The 16,758-nt window shown below is 25.9% G+C and overlaps 1 protein-coding gene across 1 annotated transcript; it reads right to left on the reverse strand.

Annotated features, from left to right (window-relative positions):
* Positions 1 to 362: 362 nt before the first annotated feature.
* Positions 363 to 16,248, reverse strand: LOC118446174 (uncharacterized). Its single transcript, XM_085659584.1, has 4 exons — positions 16,208 to 16,248; positions 4,369 to 15,314; positions 4,019 to 4,258; positions 363 to 3,934 (listed from the first exon to the last, which is right to left on the reverse strand). The coding sequence occupies exons 2-4, from the start codon at positions 15,226 to 15,228 to the stop codon at positions 3,869 to 3,871; spliced, it is 11,166 nt and encodes a 3,721-aa protein (XP_085515710.1). The 5' UTR covers positions 15,229 to 15,314; positions 16,208 to 16,248; the 3' UTR covers positions 363 to 3,868.
* Positions 16,249 to 16,758: the final 510 nt, after the last annotated feature.

Raw genomic sequence — 16,758 nt, forward strand, 5'->3', positions numbered from 1 at the left:
CTTATTCTAATTGTTGTTATGTAATTAATATTAAAAAGAATGACTTAATACAATTAATTAAATTAAGTATAATTAAAACAGAATATTTTATTTTACAAATAAAAAATATATCTTCTAAAATCTCAATTGTATACATATAGGAATTATATATATATAATAATTTAAGAAATTTTAATATTAATACTTACCATATTTTTTATATATTATACTGTATATACATATATATCATGAACTTTTATATGTTTATTTCAATAAAAGGCAAATTATATAATGTTCTACATTTAATAATTCAAATATAAAATGCTAATGATTTTATTGTGAACTTATGTAATTTGTTAAAGTTGACAAAGTGATCTACCATATGATATATATATTGAGTCCTATTTGTTTAGTAAATAATTAGCATATTCATACGCCAATATATCACATAAGACTTCTTTATGCGTGGAGGAATTCACGCAAATAATATTTTTTAACATCTATAATACCTTTTTATTATAAATACAGAAATATGCCAATATAACAATGTGCACATATGTATGAAACAACATTTAGTTTTGAACGTCTAATATAACCTATATTACAAAACCAAAAAATTAATAATTTCCTCGCACCAAGTATAATTATAAATTGTAATTTTTTTCAATAAAGCAATATATACTTTTTCAGCTTATAACTATTTATTTTATTTAATTTTTCAGATGAATAAATAAATCGACTTAATTACATAAAAATAACAATTTGTAGCCTCTTATAACTTGCATATATACTATGTAAACATCAATGGAACTGTTGCAAATACATAGAATACACCTATATATATAGATATTATGTATATATATCTATATATATATCTATATATATCTATATATATAATTATGTATTTTTTTTACATAATATATAAGTATGTTACAACACAGTCACATACATGGGATCGTGCCACACCACTCGTGCGAGTAAAGCACAATATTAAATCATAAAAATTCTTAATATATGATTTAATAGATTCATCCTCGGAACTTAACATAAAATTTAGCGACAATGCTACAAGTAAGTCAATAATTCATTGTAAGTAATAAATAAGAAACAAAAAGCTTTAATTTGATCTGTATTAATGTGTACAGACCGGATTATATTATTTTTCTTTCATTATTTACAATGAATAAAAAATGAGCATATATATATATATATATATATATATATATATATATCGATTTTTCTTTATATTAAAATACATTTTATCCCTGTTGACCCGAATTCAAAATAAAATTCTAAAATCTTTAAATAAAACTGGAAATAAATTTTATTAGATGATAATATTATATTCATAAGTTATAACGAATATTTAAAATAATACATTTACGATTTACAATATAATTTGTAATATTATTAAAAGAAGTTTTATATACAAGTAACTGTTAATATAGAAAAAAGAAAATGATTATAGAATAATCCAATATGTGTAAAAGTAAAATTTGTGTGGAATGTGTAGGTATATTTGAAATCTACTTCTTTTAACCAAAATAAAATGATTATGAATTTGATGGTATTACAAAAGATTACCAGTAATTAAAATTGTATCTAATATACTCATATTTCAATATATACAAAGTTTCATATAAAAATTTTAATTGGGAAATAGCGTCTTTGGATCACAAACAAATGAAATTGTTATAAGAACTAATATTCGATTTTTTTGTGGAATTATAATTTAAATTATGAACTCCCAGAATTTACATTTCCTGCAACAATTAATTATATATAACATGCAAGAAATGTAATTTTTGGTAAACTTTGATTAAAATTTTAATACATAGTGAATAGTCCTGTAAAAAGGTAAATTGCAGTCAGTCATTTAATTTATGCAGTTAAGCATAATTTTTTTGTTGTAAAATAAATATTTTTATACTATAATATAAATTAATTGTTTACATTACCGAAAATTACAGTGTTATATGAATATTTTATATTTCGTCAATTTTTTCTAAAAGTATACTGGAATGGTTCAAAACGTAAATACCTGCTTTTATAGCTAAAAACTTTGCACGTATATACATTATGTAAATTTATGTTATGTAAGTATTAGGAAATTATGTCAAAAATGTAATAAAACATCATAAATTATATGTAATATATTAGACATAACAATAATATTATTTAAAGAAATGTAACTCAGCATTATATATGCTTTGAAAATCCTCAAACAAAGAAACTGTTAAGTTCTATTTAATAATAAATAGATAGATATTAAATTGTTTCTCTACAATTCATAATTATGTATGTTGAAAATTAAGTAGAATATTTTTATTCGTTACTTTAATTTTTCACTTTAAAAGATTTTGATGAAATAGATAACAATTATAAATTCAGTTTCAAAATTAATGTAAATATAATGATAAAATCATGTAAGAATTACTTCATGTATTCTACAGATACTTTGTGTGGTGCAATTTATATGCGAATACTTGTATTTATGACAATTTTAATATTTAATTTATATTTAGAAGGCACAAAATGTGAAAAGTACAAAAGACACATGAAAAGTCATTGCCAATGACATATGGTCCTGTAAATGTATATGTAAAATTACATTACAAGCACTTCGCTATATTTTCATTCTATTTTGAAGATATATATACTTCCATATTCTTTTTATTTTCATAAGTAACCAAGCCTTCTTTTTATAGTAATATTTTGATCCCATAGATAATTATACTTTTAGCAACATTTCAAGGCTAAAATTAATTTTTTATTTGTAATATTTGATTGGTTCATTATAAAATAACTTTTAATAAGTGATACCATAACAAATAAAAATAGCATCAGAAACTACAAGAAATCTAACAAATAGAAATATTATTACACTAATTTTAACATAAAGAACTGTTCGACCTACTATTCAATCAATGTACAATGCAACAGCTTTAAGGTCATTTTTTTATATATGTATAATTGAATATTGGAACATCTCATATTTTATATATCTTCTTCATTTTAAAAGATATGACATAATATATACTTATATGTTTAACTAATAATAATTAAACATTGTTAAATGTGTGTACATGTGTACATGTTTTTAAAACTGGAACAATAAATATAGGTTTGCATATAATGCATTCGTTACATGCATATACATATATATGTATCTATATGTAGATATATTTTCTTCATATAAATAAACATTCGTTTTTTTATATATATTTATATATGCGTGTATGTATGTACGTGTGTATATATATATACACACACACGTATGTATATATATATATATATATGTATATATATATATATATGTGTGTGTGTGTGTGTGTGTGTGTGTGTATGTGTATATATATATATAATCATTCATAACCATGTTTATGTAAACTAATAGCCACATAGTAACCTTTAAAAATTGCAATATAGTAGACTCAAAAGTCCATTCTTTAAAATCATGCTTTAGTGAACACACTCTTCTATAAACAGCATTACATATGTGTAAAAATCATGTGGTGACTATAAAGAATAAACAACAGCCATTTTGTTTACAGCTGTTTGTGAAGCTCAAACAACAGCTTTATGCATTAGCATATAGCAGATTTTGGTGCAAAAAGTCTCAAACCTTTATATAATAGGAGTTTTAGTTGCACTATTACTCTAATAAAGTCTTTGGTTAAATAGTTAATTACTACATAAAGTAACTGTTTCAGGTAACATACGGTCAACGAAGTAACAAATATTAGCTGACTTAGCTAATTCCAATCGGTTCCATTATGCTGATGTAGTTTAAAATTACATTGAACTGTCATCTATTGTTTACTTGAAATATGAAATCTTTGTCCATCTCCTTTGACATGATGTTACATAATTCAACAACTACTTTTGGTTATTTTTCGACATTATTTGGTATTAATAGATTTGTCTCTGTACCATCCAAGTATTTGGCTAAATCCTGCGAAAATAAAAAATAATATATATAAAAATAAGATTATAGGAGAAAAATCATTACATATTATTTTATTATAAGAAATAATACCTGAACAGCAATTTGTAAAGGTGTTGGTTCACCTATAGAACAGTCATCTCGCATACTAGTAGCTCGCAAGAGTTTTGAACAAGGTTTGCCAGTAAAAAGTATGAAAAGTGCATGGATTGTTCTTCGCTGTGTCAATTCTAAATGACGATGCTGATACCCAGCTAAATGTCGTCGATGACGAGATGTCGTTGGAAACCATTTTTCACATAGATTACAATATCTTTTATGCCTTATTGTTGACTGTACGAATATAAAAATATTATATCTCCTTGTTATTTTCAAATACATATTTATATAATTAATAATATTTTTTTATACTTTAAATTATGCAATGATAAAATATACATTACCTTTTTATGATAAGCTAATTGCGTTACAATATCAGTTACAGTCATATCATATTCTTTTGCTATATATTTTTTATTATCATTTGTGCTATCATTTGATGTTAACTCTTCTCTTCCTTGCAAGCATTTTAATACCTCGTTTTGAGTAGTTACAATCTCTTGATTTGTTATAACGGGTGGTGATCTTGAACTATCTCTATCTGAACTTGCATCGAAACTAAAGGCGATTTCTGGTTCTAATACTGGCATCTTATCTTCTCGTTTTTTGGATTGATTACAACTTTTATCATCTTCAATTTGTACATCTTCGTTATCAGATATCATTTCAATTTTAGGGTAAGTCATATTTTGTTCAATTTTAATATCTTGAACTTTATTTTCTATTTGATGAACATGACTATCTTGAGATATTGATCGTTCATTCTCATCTCCCAATGTTTTACAATGTTCCATATTAGTAGACATGTTTTTATTTGGCACAGATTGACTGTATCGTTTAAGACTTTTTAATGATATTATAGGAGAATTTTGTGCAGAAATTAGAGTATTTTGCACATTAACATCAATATGTTTAATATCTTTTTTCTCTGTACTTTTGGTAATTTGTATAACTTTGTTTACTAGTTCATTACTATTCTTTTTTTCTATTTTTTCCATATTTACTTCATTCATTGATTTTTGCAGATTTAATTTACCTGTTTCATATGTATGATGAGTAGTAATAGTCTTAAGAAAAGTTTTTGTATGACCACTGGAAGTAAGACAAGAACCTTGATTTTTTTCTACAAGCGATTTCAATTTTGATTTGTTTTTCAGAATAGTAGCATCTTTAGACATAGATAAACATTTTTTCAGCATTTCTTTGGCAGCCAACACTTCTTTCATAAGTAAATCATTACAACAAAGATTTTCACGAGACGTAATTGTCGTTTCTGTTGAATGATTCTCTGAACCGTCATGCGTAAGAGCTGTTATTGATAATGAAATATTTTGTTTAGTAGATATTTTATTCTTTTCAGGAACTTCAGAACTTTGTTGACCATTATCCGCAAGTAAAATAGGTTGTTGATTGGTATAATTTTGAGGATAATTTTGAAAATCATTCAAGTCTTGTACTTTTTGGTTTAATTGCCATGTTCCAAGTTGTGTATCATTAAAATGTTCAGAATTTAACTCATGCCTTAGAGGTGGTACTTCCACAGAATCGATATTGCTATCTGTAACTTCTAATTCTAATTCAAACTGAGTAGGGATAGCATCTTCTGAATACAATTGTTCACCTTCTTCATTATTAAGTCTATTATTATGTTCTTCCATCCCAATTTGGTTTATGTCTGGGGAAGCTGGCAAAATCTCTATTGTTGATTGACTTTCATCTGAAGAATCTAATTTTATAACTGAACAATCATTATCTGCAGAATCATCTGTAGTGATATCAGATTTCAAAGGTTTTGATTCAGATTCATTATTTTCTCTAGGAAATTTATTTTCACTATCATTATAATGAATGAAGTCTTTTTGAATGATTAATGGCATTTTACTAACATTATTTGTAGAATTAGCTTTAAAAGTTATAGTACTGAGATCATTATCAACATTACTTTTTAAGGTAGTGTTATTTTTTATATTTGTAGTATCTGATTTTACTATCGAGTAATCCATATTATCTTTATCACTTGAATATTTATATGAAGATCTATCTACAAAATCATTGGAAATATAAGATTCCTCTATATATTTTTCTTCTATATTCCATGGATTCTTTTCAAATTTGTACTTGCTAATTGATTTTATAGAAAATTCATTATGTTCTTCTATTCCTTTAAGGATAGATGTAGCTTCTGTATCAGATAATTTGTTATTACTATAACTATAATCTAATGTTCTACTTTCCTCATATTTTGTTGGACACAAATCTGATATAGAACTTGATCTAAATAATTTATTCGATTTGCTATGTCGTTTATCTCGAAATCCGTAACTTTTTATTAATTTTCGTGTTCTATGTGAAGAAATAATATCTATACATTTTCGAGTTATATATTCTTTAGATATATGGCAGTATTTTAGGTCCTTTACCATATTATCTAAAAGTCGAGATCTTTGCAATTTAACTTCTGGTTGCCATTTTGCGCTATTAATGATTGTATGACTACCACCTTCACTAAATTCACATTTAAATTCAGCACTTGCAGAGGCACGTTTTATTATAACCTTTGGAATCTTTTCTGAAATGCAGGGTAATTTATTCTTTATTTCATGTTCAGATACAGACGAATTATCCTTTTGTTTCGATGTCGATCTAATTATATCTTCATTTTTTTTATTAGATTTTATTTCATTTTTATCACTTTTATATTTTTTAACTGTTAAATCAATGGTTCTTAAATTTGTTCTCTTTCTAATAGATTCTGTAGGTGAAGTGATTTCTTGATGCTTTTTCAGTTTTAATTTAGGAATCTTTTCTCGTTTTCTTTCTTCATTAATTATTGATAATTTATTAGAACATATCTCATCTGATACATCAGGAGTTTTTACTTCCATTACTATTAATGAAGATTCTGTTTGGTCATTCTGTATAGTTGCTGCTTCAGTTCTAATCTTTTTTATTTTTACTTTAGGAACAATTTTTTTTGCATCTTTCCTTTTAAAAGAAATTTCCATATTGTTGTATTCATTATTTCTTTTTAATGATTTATCATTAAATTTTATTTTCATTTTAGGTACTCTACTATTATTTAAATCATATTTTTGTAAAGAAATTTCAGAATCACTATCACTTCTTTCTTTATTATCTTTCTCATTCTCAATTATAAAAGTAGAATGTTTAACTTTATTATGTACAAAAGAAGGATATTCTGATGATGTTTCTAATATGTCCCCTGCCATAGATGTTGTAGAACAGGATCCAGTATTTCTGATAATCATTTTAGGTATTTTAGGTTGAGGTGACAGTTCAGGTTTTGATTTTGTGTTTGTTCTATTTTCTTTGATAATGGATCTAGAAATCATTTGTGTATTTACATTGCAATCTGATGTAGATGAATAATTTGTATTAATATATGCAATAGTAGTTATATCTGGAGGGGATAAAGAACGTTCTTTTTCTGCTTTATTGTTTATATCATTTGTTGTAATTTCATTAATTACATTTTTGTTTTTCTCTAAATTTAATTCTGATATATTCTCCAATTCTGGGGTATTGCAAACCTCAATACTACAACTTTTCAATTCTTGTGAAGATAAATATGAGCCACTAGGACTAATTTTATTTTCAATACAATACAAATTGTCATTAAATTGTTTTCTTTGTGATTCTTTTTCTTTTAAGTTAAATACTTCTAAACTATCTTGTGATGTATTTATTACATCTGATACATTGTAATTTTTAAATCTTGGAACATCAATATCTTTTTGCTTCAATATATCTTTTGCTTCATCAATATCTTTTTGCTTCAATAATGATCCCCTGACATCTATTTCATTGATGTTGTTTAACGAAAAATTTTCATCGTTTATTATATTTTCAGTTTTTGAGTTATTTATGGAGTTTAATGAAGGAATTGTGTTTTCAATGTTTTTCTTCTCTGTATCCTTATTGCTGTTTATTTCTTCAATGACATCAATATCTTTGCTAGAAATAATAGGCTCTAATAAAACTACTTCATCCTTATTTTGACCTATGTATATTGGTTCAGATTTAATTTCTTCTTCTGGAAAAGAAGTATCATATTTATGATCTGTTGTTATAAAAGTATTATTCTGACAATCACTGTTACTTATTTCATTAAAAGAAGATTCATCAATACTTTTGGACATTTTCGATTTTTTTATTTGTGGCATATGCATAGACTCTCCATGAATTATATTAACTTCATTGTCAAAATTATTGTGACTAATTATATCACTTTCCATAATTTCTATTTCATCATTTTTGAAGCAATTTGAAGGTAACCGTCTCCATCCCTTTTCAGAAATAGTAGTATTATTATCAGTATAAAAAATATTGGCTTCTGTAATTTGTTGATTCAAATTTTCATCCTCATTACTTTTAGATATTTCGTTTTGTAATGAAAAATTGGTATTTTCTATTTCGCCATTGCTTTCATCCTGATATTCTATTTTTTCTTTTTGTTTAGTATTATTTAATTGTTTCAACGAATCTGCGCATTCTACATCTAATGTTGTTGTGAGAAGAACATCTTTTTTAGAAATTAAAATATTCTCTGTTGTTGCATATTTCAAAATATCTCTTGTATCTTCAAATTCTGCTTCAAAACTTTCAGTATTTTCATCTGAATCAATTTCACATTTCACAGGGAAATGCTCATAATGTCTCTTATATTTGGATATCTCAGAATTAATTTGTGATTCTGGTTTTTTTGTAATGTCTACACAAATATTTTCTGTTCCAATATGAATGATATTTGGATCAATCTTCTTTTCATTAAAATAGTCTGAATCTTCAGAAAATGAATTATGATTCATTACACTATTAGTGTAATATCTTCTGCCTTTAAAACCATTTTCTTCCAAACACAATTCCGAAGATTTGAGTCGATCTAAATTAGGCTTAAACTCTTTCTTTTCTAATTTCATAATAGAATTTGACTTCTCACTTGTTAAATTATTACTTTGGTTTAAAGAACATTCACTAACTGTCTGATCACATATTGCATAAGGCACAATTGACTCCTTAATTATATCGCAGTATTTCGATTTAATATCACAGGTTTCAGTTGAACTGATTTTTTCTACAAAGGTATTAGTAGATGTATGTGAAGAAAATGTATCATTATGACTACTTTTTTGGATATTGTTATTATTTTTTGTATTGTGATACACGGTATTTGCTACGGTTGTTCCTGTAAAAATTTCTGTTTTTCTTATATTTTTTTCTTTTGAATGAATGTTACTATCAAAGATATTTTTTAAATTCTTTTCATGACTTTCAGATTCATCTGTAACTACCTCATTTGTTAAACTATCTTTATGAGTACTACGATTATTCTCAATACCATGTTCTTTTTGTTCCTCACATTTAGAAACAGAAAGACCTTTATTGTACTCTTTATGTACTTGATTATCAGTTATACTATTATATTTTTTTTCTATTTTATGACGATAATGTTTTAAATTCTGTGATCTTTGATGCTTCATAGAGTGAACATTTTTTTGACTATCATTCTCATTAGAAAATTCAGAAAAACCTTTTTGAGTTGACTCACTCCAAGCGATTTTCGTATTATTAGATTCCAATGGTATTCTTTCCTTATAATTACTTATATCTTTCTCCTTTTTATAAATTTTTAAATGATGGTTATATTTATGTGGTGAATATTCTTCTTTAGTACAATGAGCTCTTTCTTTATTTTCAAGAAATAAAGCTTTGGGATTAGGACTATAAGTTATTTTTCCATCTTTAGTTCTATATATAGGAACTTCGTTTCTGTTATTTGATTCTTCTATATTAGTAAAAATAGGATTTACATAACCACTAGTACTTCCATATAAATCACACTCTTCTAATGTCTGATTTACTATAGGAGTTATAGGACGTCTCCATTTTCCTGGCTCATTATCATTGCTTTTGTTACTTTCATTAGAAAATAGATCAAAATTTGTAAAATCAAGTTCTGCAAATTTTTCGTTGTTCATGTTATCCGTTTTAACATGTATAGTTACAATATTTGGCATATCATCATTTTTTTCAGATGAACTGTCATTTTCTTCATCTTTTCTATCTTTATATTTGTGTGAAATAGAAGATGGCTCTTTCATTTTATTTTTCTGTGCATTATTCAATTTTGATATCCGTTCAATATTTGCACTATTTTGCACGTAATTTACATTAGCAGATGTAGTACTGTAAATTATATTAGAAGGTTCATTTTCCTGATTAATATTATTGAATAGATCATTAGTTTTAACATAGCATATACTTTCACCCTTTAAATCATCTGGTTTATCGACTAAACTCAATGATGCATGTTGTTTCTTCCTTCCATTGGAAGTATTAGTGAATTTAGTTTCTTGAGTAACTTCTGTATAATTATTATCTCCTGTACAATTCCTAGATCTATTCAATATATCCTTTGATAATGTTTCATTTCCTTTTGACAATTCTTGATGTAGTGTTCCTTCTTTATTTGTTGGTAATGTCTTATTTCGAACTATTAAACTAAGAGGCTCCTCCTGTTCCTCTATTGTATTCTCCACATTTTCGTGAAAAATAATATCTGTACTTTGACTTTGATCATGATCGATAATTTCATCAATTTTGTTACTTTTTTTTTCTGTATCCAATTTTTCATGAGGTAATGTGTTGTATTCTTTTAAATTTCCTAAGCAAGTACTCTTGCTACTATATACAGAATTGTTTGATTGATCCATAATTTCATTGTCCACATTTACAGATTCCTGTTGCAATAACTTTTCTTTGGCATTACGTTCTGCACACAATACATTTATTTCAATTTTGATTCCATCAGAGCAATTATTCAAATTTTCTTGTTTCTTATCCCTCAAACTGACTAATTCTTTGCATATATCATTATCTGTAAATTTTAAATTAACATTTGTAACTTGAATTTCAAAATCAGAATTTACATTTTTTGTTGCAAAACTCTTGGAAACAGTATATAGCTGTTCCTGTTCTGATTTTTCTGAAGTAATAGAACAAATAGTGGTCATAGAAGATGGTGTATGAGCTGAATTTACTTTATTCTTTACATTTGTATTTTTTTCTAATGCTTGCGTATCTTCTACTGCAGAATAATGCTGTTGAAATTGAGTATCTGTTAATTGTGATGTTGATCTTTTATTAAAATAATTATTTCCTATATGGCTATTATTATCAATGCATTTATCAAGATGCAGCAAATCATCACTTGCTGACATGTATTCTTTAAAATCTTGTTTTTGTGTATTATTGATCATATTAACTTTATCAATATTAAAATCCTCTTGAGATAATTCAGATTTATTTTTTTCTAAAATTTTATTTCGGTTATGATTTCCCTGAGAAACATTTGTGTTTATTTTACATGGTTCATCACTCTTCTGTGATTGATCGTGTACTTTTTTAGAAATAGATACAGAATTCCCTTGTTTTACAAAAATAAGTTCATTATCTTCTTTTCTATTAATTATGTTACTTTCCATATCACTATTGTTTTTAGTATCAGAGACTGAGCATGTTTTATGAAGTGTTACATGATCTGATAAAATTTCTAGGTTAGATGAACTAGAATTGTTCATAGATGAGTCTATGTCAGAGTTCTTTGTAAGTTCTTGATTCTTAAACTTATTTTGAACATCTTTGGAAAAACTTTCTCTATCCTTTTCTTTATTTATACAAAGATTTTGAGGACTTTTAGAATGTACCTTATTATTTGTTAACATATCTAAACACCTTTTTGGTATTGATACAGTATTTATATTTTGCAATTTGTCAGCACTGGATGTGTATATGTTTACATTTGGAATAGATAAAACATTTTTAACATTTGATGAAGTGTTCTTTTCCACATATCGTACTATTGTATGTCCTTCTTCCACATTTTCCCCTGAAATTGTATTTTTATCATTAGAAGTGCCCTGCTGTAATTTATTTACAAACAGACACTTAGACTGTTTTTTTGTTTCAATATTAACTTCAGGATGTTTATCATTATTTTGAACAGTATTTATTACGTGCTGCTGTTTATTTTCATTTAATTTGTTTTTTAATGTAGATTTGGGAGTTTCAATCGGTATTGATATTTTATAATTTATAGGTTTCGATGGATGTGTAGCACTTTGAAATCTATCATTATTGATTTTTTCGATGTTTGCATTCTTGGAGTTCTGTATAGAATTTTTTTGCAGATCCATCGGTTCATTTTCTGTTTCATATTCAGTTGCTGAAGATTCGCATATATCAGGAGCTTTTGCATTAAATTCTCTATTCTCTAGCTTTTTCATATTTACTATAGTTGAATTTTTATTAGAACTGGCTTGTGATTTATTATTTCTACACACTTCAATAACATCACTTTTAGATGCATTAGCAGATTTATTAAAATTGTTAGGATCTATAGTATTTTCAAATGCATTAATACTGTTGTTATTAGATTGATTTACTTCTTCTAAATTAAATTGCAGTAAAGTGTTTTCTTTAGAAATAACAGTATCATCTAAATGTTCATAGGATCCAATTTTAATTGATGAATGAGTAAAGCTGATTATTGGACTATTTTGTATAATTTCTATAGGATTGGAAGATATAGATGATACACGTCCTGATGGTTCTTCACTGTCTGAATGAATAGGTGTGTTTAGAGTAGTGGATATTGGAGTACACTCAGTTGTAGGCAAATCAGGTAAACTGATATCATCTGTGTTATGTGATTCTTCACTTGCGAAACTATTTTGTTTTTGCAAGTTTGTAGTTTGTTTATCCAAATTAGTTTTTGATACTGTTTCCAAAACATTTAATTCTTGATTATTATTCTGGATTGAAGACTTCCTATCTTTTTCAGACAAAGTATCATTGTTGGTATACGTATCTTTGTTCAAAATTTCTATATTTGCATCATTCTTCTTTTCATCGCATGTACTTATTTCTTCTTCTAGATTTACATTTTCTTCATAAAATGGTATTGGACCTTGATGTTCTAAAGTTTCTATAATTTGGTCATTAGATACCTCCAAAATATTATTTATTTGTACATTATCAACTATATGTATTGTTGGAATGTCATCAGTACCATTGGTTATACAATGTATAATGTTTCCAGATTTTGTAATATCTTTATTTGTACATTCATTTAAATTTTTTAACACCTCAGTATTATGAGGAGAAGAATTTAAAGATTGTGAATATTCTTCTGTTATTTTATCATGTTTTTTTGAAGAAGTCATATTTTCTTTATTCACATTTACATCATGAGGTATTTTTGAAGTGCTATCAACATTTTCATATTCTACAACTACCAATGGTGTCGAATTGCTTAAGACAACATCTGGCAAATTTGAATTAGAATCATCTTCATCTTCTGATGCATCCCAATTTGCTAAAAATTGTCGAACATCAAGATCTGGCTTATCAGCAAAGTCTTTTGATGTTTTGTGTTGTTCAGTCATAGTATCAGCATTCTCTGTACTTTTTTGTATTTTAAATTCAGTTTGTTCACTACATTTATGTATTAAAAGCTGGTCTTGATTTGGAAAACTATTTGGATACAGGGATGATGAATGCTCTTTTTGAGAATGATTAACTGATTGTTCAGAGTGTAGGTTATCTTCATTAGATAAATCAGATGCGCATAAATCTTGTTCTTTTCCCTGTTTTTCTAAATGTTTTGAATCTGAATTCAATGTATGTTGAGTTTTTGGAAAACCATCAGAATTTATTAAAACTCCATTTTGATCAAATTGCAAATTTATAGATGGAATAGCATTAACGGATGTTGATGGAATTCTTAAAGGATGTTGAACTGCCATTGGATATCCATGTGATTGTTGCAATTTTAATATTTCCCTGTATCTAAGAACAGATTCTTTATATTTTGGATGTGATTGATATCCAGGTATCCTTGTAAGTTCTCTGAGATGATTTTCCATAGAGGATCTTTGCATTGCAATTTTTTGCTGATAAGAATGGTATCGTGATGAAGTGTTATGCATAGGTGTAGGTTGCATTGTAGCAACTTGTTGTGGATTATCAAAAGTTTTTTGACAAGTATGTGGAAATTCTGTTGATACATTTCTTATAAATTGTGCAGTATAATAAGAATTCTGTGTGGAAGATGTAATATCAACACTGACATTTGAAGTGGGCACAGTCTTGGTTAACACATTACCTGTTGTATATTGACCTTGCTTAGTATTGTATTTTTGTTGTGCAATATAATTTTGTTCTGGATGTTTAAAAACAGTTGCATCTTGTAAACTCATATTATTTGGTTTTGGATACTCTTTCATAGGATAAGCATATTTCTGGCACTCTGTTGGATAATTATAATTTTGAATTGGATAATTTTGTACCATCCCTGATGGAGCTGGACAACCTCTAGACATTGTAGGATCTTTATTAGGATATTTATATTCTGGGAAGTTTCTTCTATGATCTGTATTAGAAATAATAGAATTTAACATTTCCTTATTATCAAAATTGTCTTTTCGAAAATTATGATCACTATATTGTCTATTTTCTGCCTGGTATCCAGGTAAACGCATATTTTCCCTATATGGTGTATTAGATTGATAAGTTCCAAATTTATCCCATTGCTGATAGCCTATATTTGTATTTGGATTGCAACACAACGCTTTACAAGGAATGAAAGATGAAGGTCCTTGTCTTACAGAAGACGTTGCACACATACTATTACTTCGTGATCCCATAGAAGTGGCAGGTGTATTTATATTTATATTTGATCCATTTAAATGAGAATTTTGTCCAGGAAGCGCCATATGACTATTTCTGTATCTATAGTCATCATTAAATGTATTCATTGATCCATTTCTCATATCAACTGGGGCTTTTACATTATCCATAACAGAGTTTCTATTAACCATAGGACCATATTGTCCAATATAACTTTGCATTTGTACCATTGATGGTATTGCAAAGTTATCACTATTATTTGAGCCATTTGAAATATTATTCATAGGTGGAAAATGTCTTGAACTAAAGCTAGGTTCATTTTGGTATTTTTTATACCCTTCGGTATTAAGAGCATTTAATGAAGATGGATTACCACTAGACATAAATGCTAAACGATTTGCATTCACATTATGATCAGTAGATGTTACTTCATTTATATTCGTCTGCACTGAGTTATATTGATGCCAATCTGAAATATTTCCACCGTAGTTCATTGTACATTTTCTTTTTGCTGATATGTTATAAGCTTTTCATTCTATTTATATAAGTAGTTGTTTACAATTTCATACAGGACCAACATCTGTAAATATAAATTAAATTTATACGTTATCAGTAAAAAAAAATTAATGTTAATTTTATTTTTATTTTATTTTTTTTTAACAATAATATATATATATATAATAGTAGTAATACTTCAATTATTTTTTATTATGAAAACAATAATGAGTTCAAATCTCAAATATACTCATTATTAACCAATAATAGAATATATCAATTTTTTTTATAAAATATTTTTAAATATATATAAAATATATTTGCATAATGCGTTTGTATGTGTATGTAAGCGTTCGCAATTGCGTATTATGTATATAAGTGCATATAATACTTATTTGCATATAGATCAGACAAATGCATCTATAATATATATATATACATATATATATATATATATATATATATATATGTTAGCTCTTTTAAACTAAATTTATTCTACATACTAAATTTATTCTACATACATTACCATTTTATCCTCCATTTTAATTAGATACTTTTAAAACTAATATAATTTAATAACTTATAAAATTAAAAGCTATCTATCTATCTATTTTCCTATATATTATAACTGACTTTACAAAATAAAAAAGTTAAATTAATAATTTATTGCTAAATATAATTTTCATGATATATAATATATTAACTGCTTCACAAAAAATTATCATAATTTAAATAAAAATGTCGTATACACCAGTTGTTTACGTATAACGCAAGTGCCTATAGAATTTCAACTTCCTATACAGACCTTGAAACTGTAATACTTTACGTAGTTCACATATTTCTTATACCGATGAACAATTGCAATCATTATAAATTTATATAAATGCACTTTAACGATTTCTAATAATTGCATGCACTTCATATTTCTTAAATATATAATAACTATAATTATTTACATCAAATGTAACTTAAAATTACCTGCATTAACCATCAAACTCAACATGTTCGCCATATTGAACACGACTACATAAAAATTATAATTATGCGCCCTCTGATGACAGAAATCTATTTAAATCATAAAAAAATAATATATAGTAAGCAACAAAGATATAAGGAAATAACAATGTATATATGTATATATATAAGCATATAAATATAATTCAACTAAAATTTGATATAAATCTTTTTATAATAAATTTCTCTTTATAATAAATTTCTTTTTACACTTTTTTCTATATAAATATATAGATAGCATTAATATTTATATATATATATATATGCACACACACAAACATATATATGTATGTATATTCTAAATATAATCTAATTTTATAAAAATATCGAGAGAAATATATGTCTTTTTATCTATAATTCTTTTTTTTATTTTTATAGATTAATTTTTAAATAAAATTTAGATTTCGAAATGTTTAGTTTGTGATAGCCAATTATATACAATATGTATTATATCCATTAACCAATCATATCACAAAGATCTAAGTGAGTCTAGTGAGTATTAAATTATATATTTT

Source organism: Vespa mandarinia, chromosome 10, assembly GCF_050613455.1.
Source record: "Vespa mandarinia isolate Hongniang chromosome 10, ASM5061345v1, whole genome shotgun sequence".
NCBI classification, from domain to species: domain Eukaryota; kingdom Metazoa; phylum Arthropoda; class Insecta; order Hymenoptera; family Vespidae; genus Vespa; species Vespa mandarinia.

Coding starts and splice junctions, on each gene's coding strand:
- LOC118446174 (XM_085659584.1), bottom strand. CDS start 15,228: ATGAACTACGGTGGAAATATTTCAGATTGGCATCAATATAACTCAGTG. Junction 4,259..4,368: donor AATTAGCTTATCATAAAAAG/GTAATGTATATT, acceptor ATATTCGTACAG/TCAACAATAAGGCATAAAAG. Junction 3,935..4,018: donor CTTTACAAATTGCTGTTCAG/GTATTATTTCTT, acceptor TTATTTTCGCAG/GATTTAGCCAAATACTTGGA.